We start from the raw sequence: 19071 nt of genomic DNA, 5'->3' as shown, positions 1-19071 counted from the left end.
GTTGTCCTGCAGCTGCCTCTGATACTTCTGGCACCTTATCTGTACGGACAGAGACGAGTCAAAAAACGTCAGAGGCAGCTGCAGGGAGCAGGGGACATTGGTTAAAGGCTATAGACACCTAGAAGCATGGCTAAGTATAAACTTTATTATCTTATATGTGAAAGCAAGGGCTGTATGGACATCAATAACTATATCTGTGCGGCTTTTGCTGCAGGTCCATCGAGCTGTCTAATACACTCAGTAAGTTAGCACTGACCTAGCAGATAGGCGCTTGCTTACACTGCTCATTGGGCTATGTAATACGGCCCTAAAAGATGGGAGAGGAGGAGGCGTTACAGCCCCCGAAAGATTAGGGTCTTGGGAAAGCATCTCTGACACTTTCAAGCATTTCTCGTTCTGGAAGCACAGACAGATATATGAAATGTACCATGTGTCACACTTAAGGGGGAATTTATCATCATTTATCACTTTTTTTATCATCATTTATCACTTTTTTTTTTAAACGTTTTTTGCATTCAACTGCTGAATTTAAAAAGTAAGATTTTTAGACTGTGAATCTGACTAATTCATTGTTGCCACTACCTGACCAGGTGTAAACTTCACTCATGCTTAAGTTTTTTAAGTAAGAAAAATTGCACAAATTCACAAAGATTTTTGCGCATAATAGATACATTATAGAACATTTTCCCCAAAACATACCCCTGAATGATAAATTCCCTCTTTGTTTTATAAAGAATACAGACAACTAGATATTCATCTATGACTTACAATGAAATATCTAAAGCAAGGTACACAGCACTTGTAAAATGAAGAGCTATTCCAGCGACACAATCATTAAACTATAAATTCAACATACCAGAAGATCATATGGGTAAGGGTCCATTTACACAAAGATTATCTGACAGATTATCTACCAAACATTTGAAGCCAAAGCCAGGAATGGATTTGAAAAGAGGAAAAATCTCAGGCTTTCCTTTATGACATGATCTCTGTTTATAGTCTGTTTCTGGCTTTGGCTTCAAGTCCTTGGCAGACAATCTGTCAGATAATCTTTCTGTGTAAATGGACCCTAAGGGTGATATTACACGGGCCGAGCAGGGCCCGATAATACCTGTAAACGAGCGCCGATCTGCTAGATCGTCGCTCGTTTACTGGGCCTATTACACAGCCCGATAATCGTTTAACAAGAGCTGCAAGGACATCATTACCGCTCAGCGATTGGCTGAGTGGCCAATCAGCTGACAGGCCACTGTGAAGCTAGAGCGTGCGCGGGACCCCGGGAGAAGCAGACGGCAGGAGCAGCCCTGGAACGTGGATGGGTAATGTATATGGTCAGTCGCGCACCGCTATTACACGCAGCGGTGCGCGGTCGGTGGCCGACAAAAATAGGTTCTAACCTATATCGATGATCGTTGTCTTCGGCTGATCGTTTCATTTATTACACGGAGCGATAATTGGCCGAATCGGGCCAATTCGGCCGATTATCGTTCCGTGTAATAGTACCCTAAGGGTCTGACATATCCAACCAACACTCACAAAGCAGAACTCTTTGCTCCTCTTCTAAATTGTACTGATTCATACTTCATACTACTAGGACTTGATATATTGGTATGGATTGCAGATCCCCATTGATCTAATTTTCTGACTTGTCTAATTGTCACAATAAATCTATAGCAAGAACATCTCAAATTCTTAAGAAATCTTTAAAAATAGAGGAAACATATTACCTAGTGCACACAAGAAGTATCATACTAGTACATTTAATCATGGAACGATCGCTTAGAGGACCAAGCTTTATATACTTCAGTGGAAAAATATCAGGGTGACACAGCTCCAGCAGTAGGAATAAATTAAAATACAAAGACAAGGAATGATGTTTCCTAACAATCTGTCAATGCATACAGTATTATGTAGGAAGGAAGTTACAATACACCATTACAGGAAGGTCCCATAAAGGGATCATATGGCTAAGTAAATTATCGCAAGTCATCTGAAGTGAACATGCCCTTAGCTCTGCGCAGTATAGAGTCTTTGTTAGCATCATAGGGATGCTCTTTAGATGGGATTTCAAGGACGGCAGGAATGGAGAGATTGTGTGCATCAATAGCATGCCGGATCATCTCAGCGATGAACTGATTGATGAGTATAATTCCAATATCATCACGTTGTAGAAAACTCCTGAACAAAGAGGAAGAAAGAGAAAAATGTTACTAATTTAATTTAGTCCATCATACTGGTGATGTTACTTTAAAGGGGTATTCCACGCAAAATCTTTTTTACATTATGTAATAGCCCACTTTTAACTTCACATATTGGTCATAGCAAGTAATTACGTGTTCTCTGCCCTTTTGGAGCTTTTCCTGCTGACTCACCCCCTCTAAATGCAAAAAGTTACCTAAACAGAGTCCACTATGTCCCGCTCCTTCCGGGACATGGATCATATGTCCTCCCTTTCTTCGATGGGCTGGGTTAGCAATTATGACACTGCCTACTGAAGAGAGGGAGGACACGTGACCCACTATCACCACCTACAGTGGGCCATGCCTCCAGTAAGATTAGTTTTGTCTCCTCCTTCGCACACCTCCTTCCCCCTGCATCTCATTCTGTTCCCCCTTCTCCCCCTCCACGCTGCCCATCAGCATCCTGTGTTGCCTTAAAGCACAGCACAGCTGCTCCTGTGTGTAACACTGACATTGGTAGTGGTTAACCCCTTGCCTCTTCAGCCTGTTTTGGCCTTAATGCCCAGGGCCTATTTTTCAAATCTGACCTGTCTCTCTTTATGTAGTGATATCTCTGCGATGCTTTTAACTATCGCTGAGATTTAACTATTCTGAGATTGTTTTTTCGTGACATATTCTTCTTCATGTTTGTGGTATACTTTGGTTGATACACTCAGTAGTTTTTTGTAAATAACACAACATTTGCGCAAAAATTTGAAAAATTTACTATCCTTTATATTCAAAATTCTCTTTTTCTGAGAAAAATAGCCATGCCACATGAACTAATAATTAATGCAACATCTACAACATGTCTACTTTATGGTGACGTCATTTGGTGAACGTCCTTTTACTTGTTAGGATGTTAGAGGGCTTCGAAATTTTGCAGCGATTTTTCAAATTTTCAGGAAAATTTCAATTTCAGATTTTATTAGGGACCAGTTCAGTTCTGAAGTGGATTTGTGGGGCCTGTATGTTAGTTACCCCCATAAATCCCTCTACTATAAAAACTGCACCCCTCAAAGTATTCAAAGTAACATTTCATAAGTGTATTAACCCTTTAGGTGTTTCACAGAAATTTAAGCAAGTTGGTGGGGAAATTTAAAATTTTCATTTTTTTTGGCAGATATTCCATTTTAATCAATTTTTTCCCTCTAACACAGCAAATACTAACTGAGAAATACCACTCACTATTTATTCCCCTTATTCCAATGTTTCTATAAATCCCCCATATGTGGCTGCTGTGCGTCACCTGACTCAACCACAGGCCGCAGACATGACAGAAGCCCTGTGTATTTTTGGGGTCTTTTCTTATTTCAGGTTTTTTATAGCCATTATATCATGTCACAGAGGCCTTGCGGTGCCAAAATATTTGTGTAAGACAGGTTGATGTTTCCATCGATACCATTCTGGGGGACATGTGACACCCTCATCATTTTTTATTAAATTTTTTATGAGGTGGTACGAATAAAAAAACACAATTTAGCAGCAGTTTTTCTCCATTTTTTTGCATGACGTTTACTATACATCACATATGACATGTTATAGTTGTCCGTCAGGTCGGTACGATTACATTGATATCCATTGTATATAGCTTTTGTTATAGTTTATGGCATTTATACTATATATACTGTTTGTGTCTTGCATATTGTAAGACCTGTATTATTAAACTTTTTTCACCAATGGAGTTATGTAAGGGCTTCTTTTTTGCGGCACAAGCTGACACTTTTAGTGGTAAACCTTTTGGGTAAATGTGTGCTATTGATAGCTTTTTTCTATATTTTTTAGGGGGCGGGATTAACAAAAAAATGTCATTTTGGTTAGTTTTTTATTTATTTTGTTAATGGCAATAATCGGGCGGTATAATTAACATAACGGGTTAATAGACGGGGTGATTACGGCCGCGGCGATACCAAATATGTGTACTTTATTTATAGGGGATCATTTATAAAGGGGGATGGGGAATATGTATATTTATTTGTTTATTTTAATTATTTATTTATTTAATTCATGTAGTTAATTATTTATTTATTGGTTTAATTAATTTATTTATTAATGTATTTATGTTTGTGTGTGTGTTTTGTGTTTTTTACTTTTCAGGTACATATATACAGTATAATGCACTACAGCACGTGATGAGTGCTGTAATTCACTATACTGTATATTGAATGAATGAATGAATGAGCAGTCAGTGTTACACACTGACTACTCATTCAAACGATCAGACTCCTGCTACAGTGCAAGGGCCTGATCGTTATATATCATAGTAACCCAGACGCACCGGGAAGCGTCTGGGTTACTATGGTAACCCCTCCGAAGCCGTGCGATTGCTCGTGCGGCTCCGGGGGAGGGGTTGCGGAGGAGTCTGAAGCCCACAGGAGGGCGATCAGTGCTGGAGGGACGGATCGGGGGTGGGGGGGAACAGGCCGGGGAGAGGATCAGGGTCCAGATCGGAGGAGGGGACGGAGGAACACAGGGAAGGTGAGCACGGGGAGGACAAGGAGCACGGGGGAGGGGGGCTGGGTAATGCACATCCGGGGGGGGGGGGGGGAGTGATCCGGGGGGGTGAAACTGGCCGGGGGGAGAATCAGGCAGTGTCGGCAGGAGGAGGCAGCATGCCGCAGCCTCCTCCTGCCGCCCGATCTTTATATTAAGCCACAAATCTCCCCATAGACGCTGCGGTCACATCGACCGCGGCGTCTATGGGGTTAACTGCCCGGGGGGAGCGCGGCTTCCCTCCGGGCAGTGGTAGCAGGAGGAGGTTGTGTGACACAGCCTCCTCCTGCTGCCCGATCGCAATTAGGGACAGAGGGGGGAGGCAGGGAAGCCATGACGTTCCTGGAACGTCATGTTGCATTAACTACCTGCTTTACATGACGTTCCAGGAACGTCATTTTGCGGCAAGGGGTTAAAGTGTCACTGTCGTGAAAATTTTTTTTTGCAGAAATCAATAGTCCAGGCGATTTTAAGAAACTTTGTAATTGGGTTTATTATCAGAAAAATGCATTTTTATCATGAAAAAGCAGTTTGAAGCTCTCCCCCCTGTCTTCATTGTTCTCCTATGGAGAGAGCTAAACAAAAGACCAAAACAGGACAACAAAGAGTTAATCTACAAATATCTCACCCGTTATCTTCTTGGACAGTCACCAGTGACCTGTCTGAGCTCGGATTACAGCTGTCACCCAGCTCCGTACCTGTAATCCTCTGTTATCTGCTTTCTGCTGCCGGCTAACTCCCTCCTTCCTCCTCCCCCCTCCCCTCTCCCTAGAGCAGACAGGGGACGTCTCCTGCAACAAGTCACAATTTTCAGATTTTTCAGAGTGGATGAAAAAGAGGAAGGAGGGGGGGACCTGGGAAAAGGCTTTTTACATGCAGATAATGGCAGATTTGGCTAATAAACCCAATTACAAAGTTTCTTAAAATCGCCTGGACTATTGATTTCTGCAAAAAAAAAAACGACAGTGACTCTTTAACCTCTTAAGGACATAGGACGTACCGGTACGTCCTATGTCCTCACTTGCACTTCAAAGCGGGGCCGCGCGGCGGCCCCGCTTTGAAGTGCCGCGATCCCGGGTGCCGCGTGTAGCCCGGGACCGCCGCTATTAGCGGGCACGGTCTGATCGCCGTGCCCGCTAATTAGCTAATCGGAGGCAGCTGTCAAAGTTGACAGCTGCCTCCGATTACCGGAGGCAACGTTTCCCTGGTGTCTAGTGGGGGAGATCGCTCCTCCGGGACCTTGTCCCGGAGGAGCGATCTCCGTTACTGATGCCGGCCGGGGACGCGTCCAAGATGGCGCCGTCCCCGGCTCGGCACTCGTTTACTTCCGGCTGCAGCAGCCGAAAGCAAACGAGTGCCGATCTCATGGATCTCTGCAGCATATCTATGCTGCAGAGATCTCAATGAGAGATCCAAGTGTATATACTAGAAGTCCCCCATGGGGGCTTCTAGTATATGTGTAAAAAAAAAAAAAAAAAAGTGTTGTTAATAGTAAAAATCCCCCTCCCCTAATAAAAGTCTGAATCACCCCCCTTTTCCCAGGTTTTAAATAAAAGTAAACAAATAAATAAATTAACATGTTTGCTATCGCCGCGTGCGTAATCGCCCGAACTATTAATTAATCACATTCCTGATCTCGTACGGTAAACGGCGTCAGCGCAAAAAAATCCCAAAGTGCAAAATTGCGCATTTTTGGTCGCATCAAATCCAGAAAAAATGTAATAAAAAGCGATCAAAAAGACGTATATGGGCAATCAAGGTACCGATAGAAAGATCAAATCATGGCGCAAAAAATGACACCTCGCACAGCCCCATAGACCAAAGGATAAAAGCGCTATAAGCCTGGGAATGGAGCGATTTTAAGGAACGTATATTAGTTAACAACGGTTTGAATTTTTTACAGGCCATCAGATACAATATAAGTTATACATGTTATATATCGTTTTAATCGTAACGACTTGAGGAACATGCATAACAAGTCAGTTTTACCCCAGGGTGAATGGCGTAAAAACACATTTCCCCCAAATAAAAGAAATGCGTTTTTTTTTTCAATTTCACCACACTTCGAATTTTTTTCTGGTTTCGCAGTGTACTTTATGCAAAAATTCAGCCTGTAATTGCAAAGTACAATTAGTGACGCAAAAAATAAGGGGTCATGTGGGTTTCTAGGTGGAAAAATGCAAGTGCTATGGCCTTTTAAACACAAGGAGGAAAAAACGAAAACGTAAAAACGAAAATGGGCCATGTCCTTAAAGGGTTAAGTACATGTAAAGCACCAATCAGTACCAATATTTATTATAGTGGACTTGGTCAATTACAAGCCCACTATATGTAATTTGTAAAAAAATAAAAAATAAAAAAAGTCTACAAGTTTCTTGGATGGTGCATGAGTAATGCCAGGAGGTGTTTAAAAACTTTGAAGGTATATAATACTTTATTTTATAATGGTTTCACTAATTATTATTGTCAGGGCTGCTCTATTTCAGTTGCACAGTAAACACAGCCTTGTGTTTACTGTGCAATGTAGTAATGACAAGAAGGGGGTGGGTACATAAACGGACCAACCAGGGAAAAGCAATGCATGATGGGAAATGTAGTTTTCCAGTCTGTGCCATCTTGGATATTGACTGGCTTTAAAGTGACTGTACCACCAGACCCAGGCTGAAGCACTGGTGGCGGCCGACCGACCCCCAGTGGGAAGAATCCCCAGCCCCTCCATGACATGACTCTATTAGAATCAATGGAACCCTATCATAGAGGGGCTAGGGTTTCCTCCCACTAAGGGTGGGTCAGCCCGCCTCCAGTGCTTCAGCCTGGGCCTGGTGGTACAGTCACTTTAAAGAAAAAAAAAAAAAACATGGAACTCAGGAACAGCGGCAGCTAGAAAGGCAGGAGGCGGCTAAAAAATCTCAGGGGGGCTTGGTGAGTAAGACCAGCTAGGTTTGGGAGCATTTCATTTTTTAGTAAAATCCATTTTAAAGAGGCTGTCTAACTCATTTTTCCTATTAAGGAATTCTGATTTAGTAGAGGGGTGCCCCCTGTTCAGCATCCTCATCAACTGGCCAAAACTGGAGCTTGGTCTTAAAGACAGTCCTTTGCTCTGGAGGACTTCTCTGCATTACATAGACAACCCATAGATTTGAATAGAGATCGTCTTTAGCTGAGGGGATTTGGCCTTTCATGTATTTTACTTACTAATAATTCTTTAACGTTTTCTTTCTTCATTATTACTAGAGATGAGCTCAACTTGAGAATATTTGGTCGGCATTTGACTTCCTACGGCTGGAGAAATTGGATGTTGCCCTAGGGCTGCCAAGAAACCATAGCCTATCCATGTTTTTCCAGGCTCCCTACGGCAGCATCCAAATTCTCCAGCCGCCAGGAGTCAAATGCCGACGGATCATGCTCAAGCTGAGCTCATCTCTAGTTATAATGCTGCAAGAAATACTTAGTAAGTAAAATACATTAAGGGTGGGTTCACACACGTACAGGATCTGCAACCGATTTGCTCTAGACTATAGGTTCTGCAGACATAGACGTCATAATGTGCTGATCAGTCTGTTACATAGAGAATCAGTAACAATGAATCTACAATATCATTAGATCAGGGAATTGCTACTAATGTAACTGTATTCCATCAGAGAACTGAGGAAGCTAAGGTCTGGTGATCGGGGAGAAACCTGTGGAAGACTTGATGCCATAACACTAGAGGCAGGCACCCCATCTAGCTCAGGGCAGACCATACCTACATACAGAGGACTGTGTGTTCAGTAAATATGCCCTCTGTTATGAATAGAAACATAGAACCATTGTCAGGGTGGAAAACTAGTTACCAGGCTGTGGTTACTCACAACTTGTGACCATGAGAAAGGGGAACAGGAGACACGGAAGAATCCTAAGCTCTGAGAAGGCAGATGACCCCCAACCTGCAGTAATACTAGATGTTATGTACAATATATGATCAGGGTCCAAATGATGAGACTGGGCTGTTTCTGGGTCTCCTATCAACCAAGGTGCCAATGATCTCCTACTACTACTGCTACACACAGTGACTGCCCTGTTATCACTGGAGTTCCCATCATCTCTCTGTATAAGCTACAAACTACAACTCCCCTCATTAAGGCAAACATGACCAGCATGACCTAAGGGGGCCACTGGACTACCCAAACCCAGCAGGTATGACAGCCATGTATACTGGCAGGCTGCTGTGATCAGGCTGTTACTACCAGGAAGGTGCTGTCATCCAATGGGGGGATAGCACTTTACGTTACTGCTGTGCGCCCCGAGGCCTGCAGCCACCAGCCCGCTGTACAGATCCTGTGCTCACTATCGGCCCCTCCTATCCCTGTCCCGCTGCCCCGGCAGCACTCCTCACCTGAACGTCTCCTCGATCTCCGTCACACTCGTCTCCTTTTCCACCACCAGGAAATTGGGCTTCCTGTTCTTGTTGAGCTCGCCAATTCCTCCGAGCAAGAAGCCAGTGCAGGTGTCCTCATCACCGATCACCGCGATCAGCTTACCGCGTACCAGGCCGCCCGCCATGTTCTCTCTCTCTCTCTCTCTCTCTCTGCTTCTATCAGCTGACAGCTCACACACAGCACCGTACTGCTCGGCTCCTGCCTGTCATGTGACTCTAGACGCAAACGTCACCTGACAAGGAGGGGCGGAGCTCGGCGCGGACATCGCAGTGAGTGGGCGGGGTCTGGTGTGTGAGGGAGGTGAAGGTCAAACTTGTACGGTGGAGAAGTTGAGCTTACATAGAATGAACGCAGGAGGGCGCCACTAATAAGAGACTAATAATAAGAGAAGACAGGAGAGGCAGAGTGGGTTATCCCCAGTACAACTAAATACAGAAAGGGAGGTCTCCAGCGAATAACCATCCGCTATTACAGGCGGGGAGGTACAGAGAGGGAGGAGTGCCGCCATTATTACTGCTCTTCCTACCTCACAAGGACTGTTCACCAGGAGGACGGGGACCAGGGGAAACAGTCTCCTCACACGGCAGCTTTTCCCTCTCAAGCTTAGTAATCACCTATAAAGTCCCAACGTCTTCATTTTGCTGCAGGCCACTTGTGTGGGACAGTATCCCCAGGATAGAGCGGGGCTCAGGGCTCAGTCCAGGCCTCTCTGCTGCAGCTGGAGGAGGCTGAGCAGCTCCTTCCCCCAGGGCCGCCACCTCCTCTAGGGAATAACACTGAGCCTGTTTCTGCACCAGCTGGGAGGGGGACACTGAGAAGGATCAGCATTATTACCAATGGGGAAAGATGTCAAAGATCTCATGAGTTTCATAGACCTGGAATGAGCAGATTTTTTTTCTATAGTTAATGATACAGTAATCACATTTCAAAGAAACAGATGTGTAATAATTTTTCTTTTTTGTGCTTGATTGACCTGGAGCAGGATGCATCTGCAGTCTATAATGGAATGCATGCACGTTGCATAGGATCATATATGTAATACTCTTCCTGTGCTTCATAAACCTTAAAGTGACACTGTCACCCCTATTTGCATTTTGATTGCTCTCCACAGGTATAAAGGGTAAATGTTACAGCTTTCATTACTTATTTTATATTACACCTCATGGTGCTTGTTCTGGTAAAAAGTCATTTTTATCACCTGTGGATTGGTATATGTGAGCGGGGCCTTGCGGCCTTTGTGGCACATTGCTCCGCCCCTAGCACCACCCCCATCTGTGAAATCATCACCGCATATGCCCCCTCCCACTCAGCAGCCATTGGAAGGGCAAGCCTAAGGCTGTAGGCCCCACCCCTATATTGTCCCACACCAATAGCTGCTGAGGGGGCGGGGCCTATCCAGCGATGATGGCACGGATGTGGGCAGAGTTAAGTGGTGCTAGGGGCGGAGCGATGTGGCACAAAGGCCGCAAGGCCCCGCCCACATGTACCAATCCACAGGTGATAAAAACGACTTTTTACCAGAACAAGCACCATGAGGTGTGATATAAAATAAGTAATGAAAGCTGTAACATTTACCCTTTATACCTGTGGAGAGCAGTAAAAATGCAAATAGGGGGTGACAGTGTCACTTCAGAACAGGTCTACCAGAGACGCAGCCAGTGTACTGTAGCTGGTAGTCCCCTTGTGAGCATGGTACCCTTTGGTAATTTCTTCATGGAGTAATTTATGCACAATCTATGGTCTCCTACTGTAATGAAATAGGAGTTGTGGCTCAGCATTTGGGCACACCTCATCACTAGGTTCTCCTCCCTCTTTTTCATGAATAATCTCTACTGTCCAGCCTCCTGCCCGCTGACGCTTTCATTTTGTGTCTCTGATTGCAGCTCAGTGCTCTGTAGGCAGGTTATGTCTGAGAGAAACACTCAGATATAGTTATACCTCCTAGCCCAAATGTGTTGGAGCTGTGGTCTAGAGCAGTGCTTCTCAATTCCAGTCCTCAGGCCTCACCAACAGGTCATGTTTTAAGAATATCCCATACAGAGAAGACCTGTGATAATATCTGATGCACTGAGTATAATTATATCACCTGTTAAATCCTAAGAAAATCCTCAAAACATGACCTGTTGGTGAGGCCTAAGGACTGGAATTGAGAAGCACTGGTTTAGAGGTAAATCATTTGTATAGAGTCTAACAACAGCTTTTTCCCTCTTGGTTCGATTCCCCTGATGGAAGTGAAATATTGCTATTTTTTTTTCTTCTCATTATTATGTAAAAAAACTTTTAAAGAATTTTAAAATAATTTGCATCACTTCCGGTGGGCGGGACACTCAGGGTGCCCGCTTTTTACCAGAGCTCCGGTTGCCCGTCCTATAATCCACGGACATCAGAGGGATTAACACCCGTTTCCCTCCTCCAAACATCCTGAGAGGACGAGCAGCCCGTGAGTGACATCCAGCCACCGAGTCCGACCCAATTCGGGTCACTGCGGGGCCGCTATTGGCAGAGCGCGGCAACCGCCGGGGAGAGGAGAGGAGTGGCGCCATCTTGCCTTTTAGCCGGCGGGACCATTCACCTTGCCGGGCCGACGCACAGATACATCTGAGGCACCCAGCGAGCCGCGGTCCCCTCGGAATCTCCCTGGGGACTGAGGTACTGCGGGGGTGAAGACACACGAGGCGGATACTCGGCCTGACGCCATTACCGCCCCACGTGGTGCAACGGCGCCCCCTCCCTGGGGACAGTTTGTGTGTGAGACACGCCGCTGCAGCTGCACTCCCCCCCCCCGCGGAACTTTAGGTTCTACTTCACCAGGGACACCACAGTGCTGCTGCCTTGCCGCCCTCTTGCCTTGTTCAAGGTACTGTAGCTACACATAACACTTCAGGGCAGCACTTCCCCCTCTGAGGTGTACATCTGGATGACATCCCCTGGCTTCCCCTGTTAACCTGCCGGGAACTTCACTGTCCAACCAAATTTATAACCAGTGAGTGCACTGAACTGCACCCTCTCCAGCTTGGACATTGCAAATCATCTCAGTCACAGTACAGTCTGCAGAGTACATACCTTACATTCACCAGTGATATATACTTCTGTGCGGACCCTGCATCACCAGTGATATATACTCCTGTGCGGACTCTGGACCACCTGTGATATATAGTCCTGTGCGGACTCTGCATCACCTGTGATATATACTCCTGTGCGGACTCTGCATCACCTGTGATATATACTCCTGTGCGGACTCTGCATCACCTGTGATATATACTCCTGTGCGGACTCTGCACCACCTGTGATATATAGTCCTGTGCGGACTCTGCACCACCTGTGATATATAGTCCTGTGCGGACTCTGCATCACCTGTGATATATACTCCTGTGCGAACTCTGCATCACCTGTAATATATATTCCTGTGCGGACTCTGCATCACCTGTGATATATACTCCTGTGCGGACTCTGCATCACCAGTGATGTATACTCCTGTGTGGACTGTGCATTACCTGTGATATATACTCCTGTGCGGACTGTGCATCACCTGTGATAAATTCTCCTGTGCGGACTCTGCATCACCAGTGATATATACTCCTGTGCGGACTCTGCACCACCTGTGATATATAGTCCTGTGCGGACTCTGCATCACCTGTGATATATACTCCTGTGCGGACTCTGCATCACCTGTGATATATACTCCTGTGCGGACTGTGCATCACCTGTGATATATACTCCTGTGCGGACTCTGCATCACCAGTGATATATACTCCTGTGCGGACTGTGCATCACCTGTGATATATTCTCCTGTGCGGACTCTGCATCACCTGTGATATATACTCGTGCGCGAACTCTGCACCACCTGTGATATATACTCCTGTGCGGACTCTGCATCACCAGAGAGATATACTCGTCTCCATATTTGTATGGTCACCGCCTACAACAGCCTGATCAGGCTCTACCAGTGTCATATATTCCTGTGAAAGACTGGGCGTCTACCACATTTAGCCCTCATGTAACGTCCTCCTAATTAATGCCTGAGTGTTTCCCGCACACCATACAGTAACCTGCTTACCCCACAGGGGTCATGGACAAATTTCTCTCCAAAACACCGACAGATAAATCTAAGCGTCAGCCTCATTCTCCGTCTACCTCTGGGAACAATTACTCCGCTTCAATGGCTTCTAAACAGAACCCTAAAACCAGAAAGGACAAGGTGACAACCAAACCATCTATGATCTCCTCCCAACGTTCTGCAAAGGACCTATTTAGTCAGGCTTCTCCGGAAAGGGACGATATCACTCCACCTAATATGTCTCCAAACCATAGCGCTGTTGACCCACCAGATCGAGATCCTATTAGCGCAACTTCGGTAGCTCAGGAGGTGTCTCGTTTGCTGATGCCTATGTTTGACAAACGCTTGGATACCCTACACGCGACCATTACTTCAGCTCTATCCCAGATTACTGAGAACTCACAAAAAATATCCGATTTGGAGGGTAGAATAACTTCCTGTGAAATTACGACGTCCTCATTAGAGCAGGCTATTGCTCGACACCGTGAAGCCGAAAATGCTCTTAAAGATAAACTTGACCTGGAGAACCGTGCACGACGAAACAACCTTAGGTTTGTCGGTATTCCTGAATCGTATGTGGGCCCGGCTCTTCTTCAGCTGCTAACATCTACCCTCCCTGCTGCTTTGGAAATAGAGGGACCCTTTGATGTTCTGTCCATTGAAAGAGCACACCGCATTGGCCCTCCTAAACCACCTGGAGAACGGAATGTCCGACCTAGACCGGTTATTGCCCGTTACCAAAACTGGGCCGTAAAGGAGAAAGTCCTACATGCCTTCAGGAACAAAAGGGCCCTCAGAATTCAGGACTTTTCGGTTCTGATTTTCCAGGACTTTTCTGTGAATGTCTCCTTGAAACGCAAGAACTTTACTCCCATCTGTCGCTATCTCCATGACCACGACATCCGATTCCAACTTCTTTACCCGGCGAAACTAAGGGTACAATCGGAGCGGAGACAACTCCTCTTTGACGATCCAATTGCAGCCCGCCGTCACTTCCGTATAGAGCAGGAGGACCGCCCAGGATGATTCCACCAAGGGACTACTCGGGCATTTGTAACTGATTCCCCATATGGGATATATTTTTTTCCATGTCCTATCTAATGTTTTTCTTTGGTTTCTATTGACGCTGTGCCTATGTGATTTTTATCTATTGCAAGTTGGTTATTGTTTTTTGCTGAAGCTCACTTTTACTTTTTTTCCTTGTAGATATTACAACGACATTCTGTTGCTCCCGTGTGGGACCTCCGGCCTCACCCCGACTAGCCTATGCACAGTCTCCCGTTGCTCGCTGGGACGGCGGGGGACCTCAAACTGTATGTTTTACTACATGCTTTATCACCTACTACTGACGGACACATGACCGCACCCATCCATATGGGGACTGACACGTACACTACCCCCTCCAGTCTGCGACTCCTGAGTTGGAACGTGGCAGGTCTTAACACGCCCATCAAGCGTAAGAAAGTACTTACCCACTTAAAACGCTTAGGACCTGACATTATGTTTCTTCAAGAAACGCACTAGTAGAAGAACTCTCCATCTGCCCTACGGGCAGCGTGGATAGATTCTTGCTATGTGGCCAACTATTCCTCAAAATCAAGGGGAGTAGCGATACTCTTTCGTAAAGGCCTTCACTTTGTGGTGGAAAAAGAGGTCGCAGACGAGGGGGGTAGATATTTGTTGCTAGTGGTGAGACTTGACGACACACAATATACTCTATTGAACTTATACGCCCCTAACCAGCCTAATACAGCCTTTTTCTCCAAATTGAACTCCTTCTTACTCCAGGGTCACTACACTAACCTCATATTAGGGGGTGACTTCAACACAGTACTGTGCCCTTCATTAGATAAGACGGCGGGTCAATGCAATACCTCCCCTTCTACTAAGGATCTTCTGCATCTTCTTATATCACACTCATTGTATGAACCATGGCGTCTGGCTAACCCTACCTCCCGAGAATACACGTTCTTTTCATCTGCTCACGAGAGTTTTTCTCGTATCGACTACTTTCTTACCTCCTTTTCCCTTATGGACTCTATCTCTTTTGGTGCGATTCACGCCATTACCATTTCTGATCACTCCCCAATCACTTTGTCTTTGCAGGGACTTACACCCCATACTAGGTCAAGACTCTGGAGGTTTCCTACCTATCTCATAAACTCGAGCGACTTTCAGGATTATCTGAAAATGTCTTGGGCAAATTTTATTGATGACAATCTAGACCATGTGGATGATAATCCCTTGATGTGGGCCACCTCCAAAGCCGTGATTAGGGGGCATGTCATAAATTATGTTTCTCTAAAACGCAAACAGGCTCACCAAAAATTCCAAATTCTTTACCAGGCCCTATTGCGGGCCCAACGGTCCTATACGCATCGCCCTTCTCCATTTCTTAAAAAAACACTTACTGAAGCGCAGCAAAATCTAGATGCCTTTGTTCAGGGACAGGCGGTTTGGTTGGTTAGAACTGAGCAAAATAAATACTTCAGACATGCAAACAAATCAGGGCGTTTGTTGGCTCGCCTGGCTTCTCCTAAACATAAGTTTTCTCCAATCACATCACTGCGTGATCCCAACACCGGCGCCATCCTGACCAAAACAAAGGACATAAGCGAGGTCTTGTATGATTACTTTGAGGACCTTTATAGAGCAGGCCCTACTGATATAACGAAAATTGATTCATTTTTAACCTCTTAAGGACATATGACGTACCGGTACGTCATATGTCCACACTTGCACTTCAAAGCGGGGCCGGGCGGCAGCCCCGCTTTGAAGTGCCGCGAGTAGCCCGGGACCGCTGCTATTAGCGGGCACGGTCTGATCGCCGTGCCCGCTAATTAGCTAATCGGAGGCAGCTGTCAAAGTTGACAGCTGCCTCCGATTACCGGAGGCAACGTTTCCCTGGTGTCTAGTGGGGGAGATCGCTCCTCCGGGACCTTTTCCCGGAGGAGCGATCTCCGTTACTGATGCCGGCCGGGGACGCGTCCAAGATGGCGCCGTCCTCGGCTCGGCACTCGTTCGTTTTCGGCTGCAGCAGCCGAAAGCAAACGAGTGCCGATCTCATGGATCTCTGCAGCATATCTATGCTGCAGAGATCTCAATGAGAGATCACAGTGTATATACTAGAAGTCCCCTAGGGGGGCTTCTAGTATATGTGTAAAAAAAATAAATAAAGTGTTGTTAATAGTAAAAAGCCCCCTCCGCTAATAAAAGTCTGAATCACCCCCCTTTTCCCAGGTTTTAAATAAAAGTAAACAAATAAATAAATAAACATGTTTGGTATCGCCGTGTGCGTAATCGCCCGAACTATTAATTAATCACATTCCTGATCTCGTACGGTAAACGGCGTCAGCGCAAAAAAATCACAAAGTGCAAAATTGGGCATTTTTGGTCGCATCAAATCCAGAAAAAATGTAATAAAAAGCGATCAAAAAGACGTATATGGGCAATCAAGGTACCGATAGAAAGATCACATCATGGCGCAAAAAATTACACCTCGCACAGCCCCATAGACCAAAGGATAAAAGCGCTATAAGCCTGGGAATGGAGCGATTTTAAGGAACGTATATTGGTTAACAACGGTTTGAATTTTTTACAGGCCATCAGATACAATATAAGTTATACATGTTATATATCGTTTTAATCGTAACAACTTGAGGAACATGCATAACAAGTCAGTTTTACCCCAGGGCGAATGGCGTAAAAACACATTTCCCCCAAATAAAAGAAATGCGTTTTTTTTTTTCAATTTCACCACACTTTGAATTTTTTTCTGGTTTCGCAGTGTACTTTATGCAAAAATTCAGCCTGTAATTGCAAAGTACAATTAGTGACGCAAAAAATAAGGGGTCATGTGGGTTTCTAGGTGGAAAAATGCAAGTGCTATGACCTTTTAAACACAAGGAGGAAAAACCGAAAACGTAAAAACGAAAATGGGCCATGTCCTTAAAGGGTTAAATGGCCTAGTCTTACCCACTCTGACAGATGAGCAACAGTCCATGCTTGAGGCTGCCATTACTGAGGCAGAGGTGACAGCCGCCATTAAATCTTCCCCCTGTAACAAAACCCCGGGCCCTGATGGCTTTAGTAATGAGTACTATAAAATGCTTCAGCCTGACATAACACCGACACTCACTCGCTTATACAATGACGTATTCATTCGCAATACCCCAGTCGATCTCTTCTTGGATTCTAGAACGATTCTGCTACCAAAACCGGGTAGGGATTCCCTGCTACCACAATCTTACCGACCTATAACGCTTTTAAATAGCGATTACAAATTCTTGGCGAAGGTTTTGGCAACTCGTCTGCAGCAAATTCTCCCCACCCTCATACACCCCCTTCAGCGAGGCTTCATTAGTAATAGACAGGCTGTCCGCAATATTAGAACCGCCATTTCCTGCCTAGTGGAGGCTCGTGACCCTTCCTCCCCCCTGACACTGGTGCTTAGTTTGGACGCGGAGAAGGCCTTTGATAAGGTCTCCTGGCCTTTTCTTCACTCTACGCTCCACCGTAGGCGGTTTGGTCAAATCTTTGCCAATTTTATTACTTACACGCAAACTGATGCCACTTCTAAACTGACAATTAATAGACTTAATACCCTGCCCTTTGACATTTTTGCAGGCACTAGGCAGGGCTGCCCCCTCTCCCCTCTACTCTTTAACCTCTCCCTTGACCCTCTGTTGTATTACATTTCACCTGTCGCTCCTTCTGTGGACCCCCCGTCTTACTGTCAGGACCTTATTATGACCGCATTTGCAGACGACATTCTTCTCATTGTTAAAAACCCTACGCACTCACTCTCCCCGTTACTTGATGACCTCCAGACCCTAGGCACACTCTCAGGCTACCACATAAATCTAGACAAATCAGAGGCCTTGCTGCTTCGAGGACCTACACGCCCACGTTGGTCCTATGCTTATCCGTTCCGCTGGTGTTCCTCTGAGATTACGTATCTGGGAATCACATTACCCAAAAAACCTGCTCTTCTTTATAAAGTCAACATAAAGCCGTACATCTCTTCCTTGGAAACAACTGTCTCTAACTGGCGCAACCTGCCCCTCTCATATGTTGGTAGGGCACACCTTTTAAAAATGGTTGAGTTCCCTCGCCTTCTCTACCTCCTACATTGCCTTCCCATTTACTTGCGTCCCAAGGATGAACGTACCATTAATTACCTGTTTCGTTCTTTTATTTGGAAGGGTGGCAGATCGAGGATCCCGTTCCACCTCCTAAAACAGCCAAAACTTAGCGGGGGTTTGGGCTTCCCGGACGTTCGGGCATACAATGTGGCAACTCTCATGCGAATAGCTATAGATTGGCTGTATCAGACCAATCACTTTACTGACTTAAGGCGAGACCAGCAATTTCTCCCACGCCTTTCCTTAGTCAATTTCCTTCATCAGCCTTATGCTCAACCCCCTGTTAATGGCAACGTGGCGGGCATGGCAAAAAATGAGACAAATCAAGGGACTACATCCGCGGTATTCCCCATTCCTTTCTCTTATATATAACCCTGATTTCCAAATTGGTTCACCTCACGGAGACTTTCTTCATTGGCACAGGGCAGGCCTTAGCCATGTTGCACAATTTTTACATGCCAACACGCATGCTATCCTTTCTATGTCGGATCTTAAAAACAAATTCCCACACATAAACATAACTTTCTTCCCTTATCTACAAGCTCACAGCTACATTTCTAAGGTATTAAAGGGGATTCGGCCCCTAGAATGGTCCTCATATGTTAAGAGAGCTATGGCGCATCCTCCTACTATGCGGGGTCACACCTCTTACTATTACAAATTTATACACACTCCCTTAGATCATACTCAGTCCTCTGCAGCCTTGACCAAGTGGTCACAGGATATACCTGAGTTAACGG

At 45.4% G+C, this 19071-nt stretch overlaps 1 protein-coding gene across 1 annotated transcript; it reads right to left on the bottom strand.

Moving 5' to 3' along the window:
* Positions 1–1744: 1744 nt before the first annotated feature.
* On the bottom strand, positions 1745–9273 carry ATP6V1F (ATPase H+ transporting V1 subunit F). The gene is made up of 2 exons (XM_069979426.1): positions 9088–9273; positions 1745–2178 (listed from the first exon to the last, which is right to left on the bottom strand). Exons 1-2 carry the CDS (start codon positions 9252–9254, stop codon positions 1977–1979), a joined length of 369 nt encoding a protein of 122 aa, XP_069835527.1. The 5' UTR covers positions 9255–9273; the 3' UTR covers positions 1745–1976.
* Between the last annotated feature and the right edge of the window lie 9798 nt (positions 9274–19071).

Source organism: Dendropsophus ebraccatus, chromosome 1 (assembly GCF_027789765.1).
Source record: "Dendropsophus ebraccatus isolate aDenEbr1 chromosome 1, aDenEbr1.pat, whole genome shotgun sequence".
In the NCBI taxonomy this organism is placed as follows: Eukaryota; Metazoa; Chordata; class Amphibia; order Anura; family Hylidae; genus Dendropsophus; species Dendropsophus ebraccatus.
The sequence above is the reverse complement of the archived record's forward strand: the minus strand, read 5'-3'. Positions and strand labels throughout refer to the sequence as shown.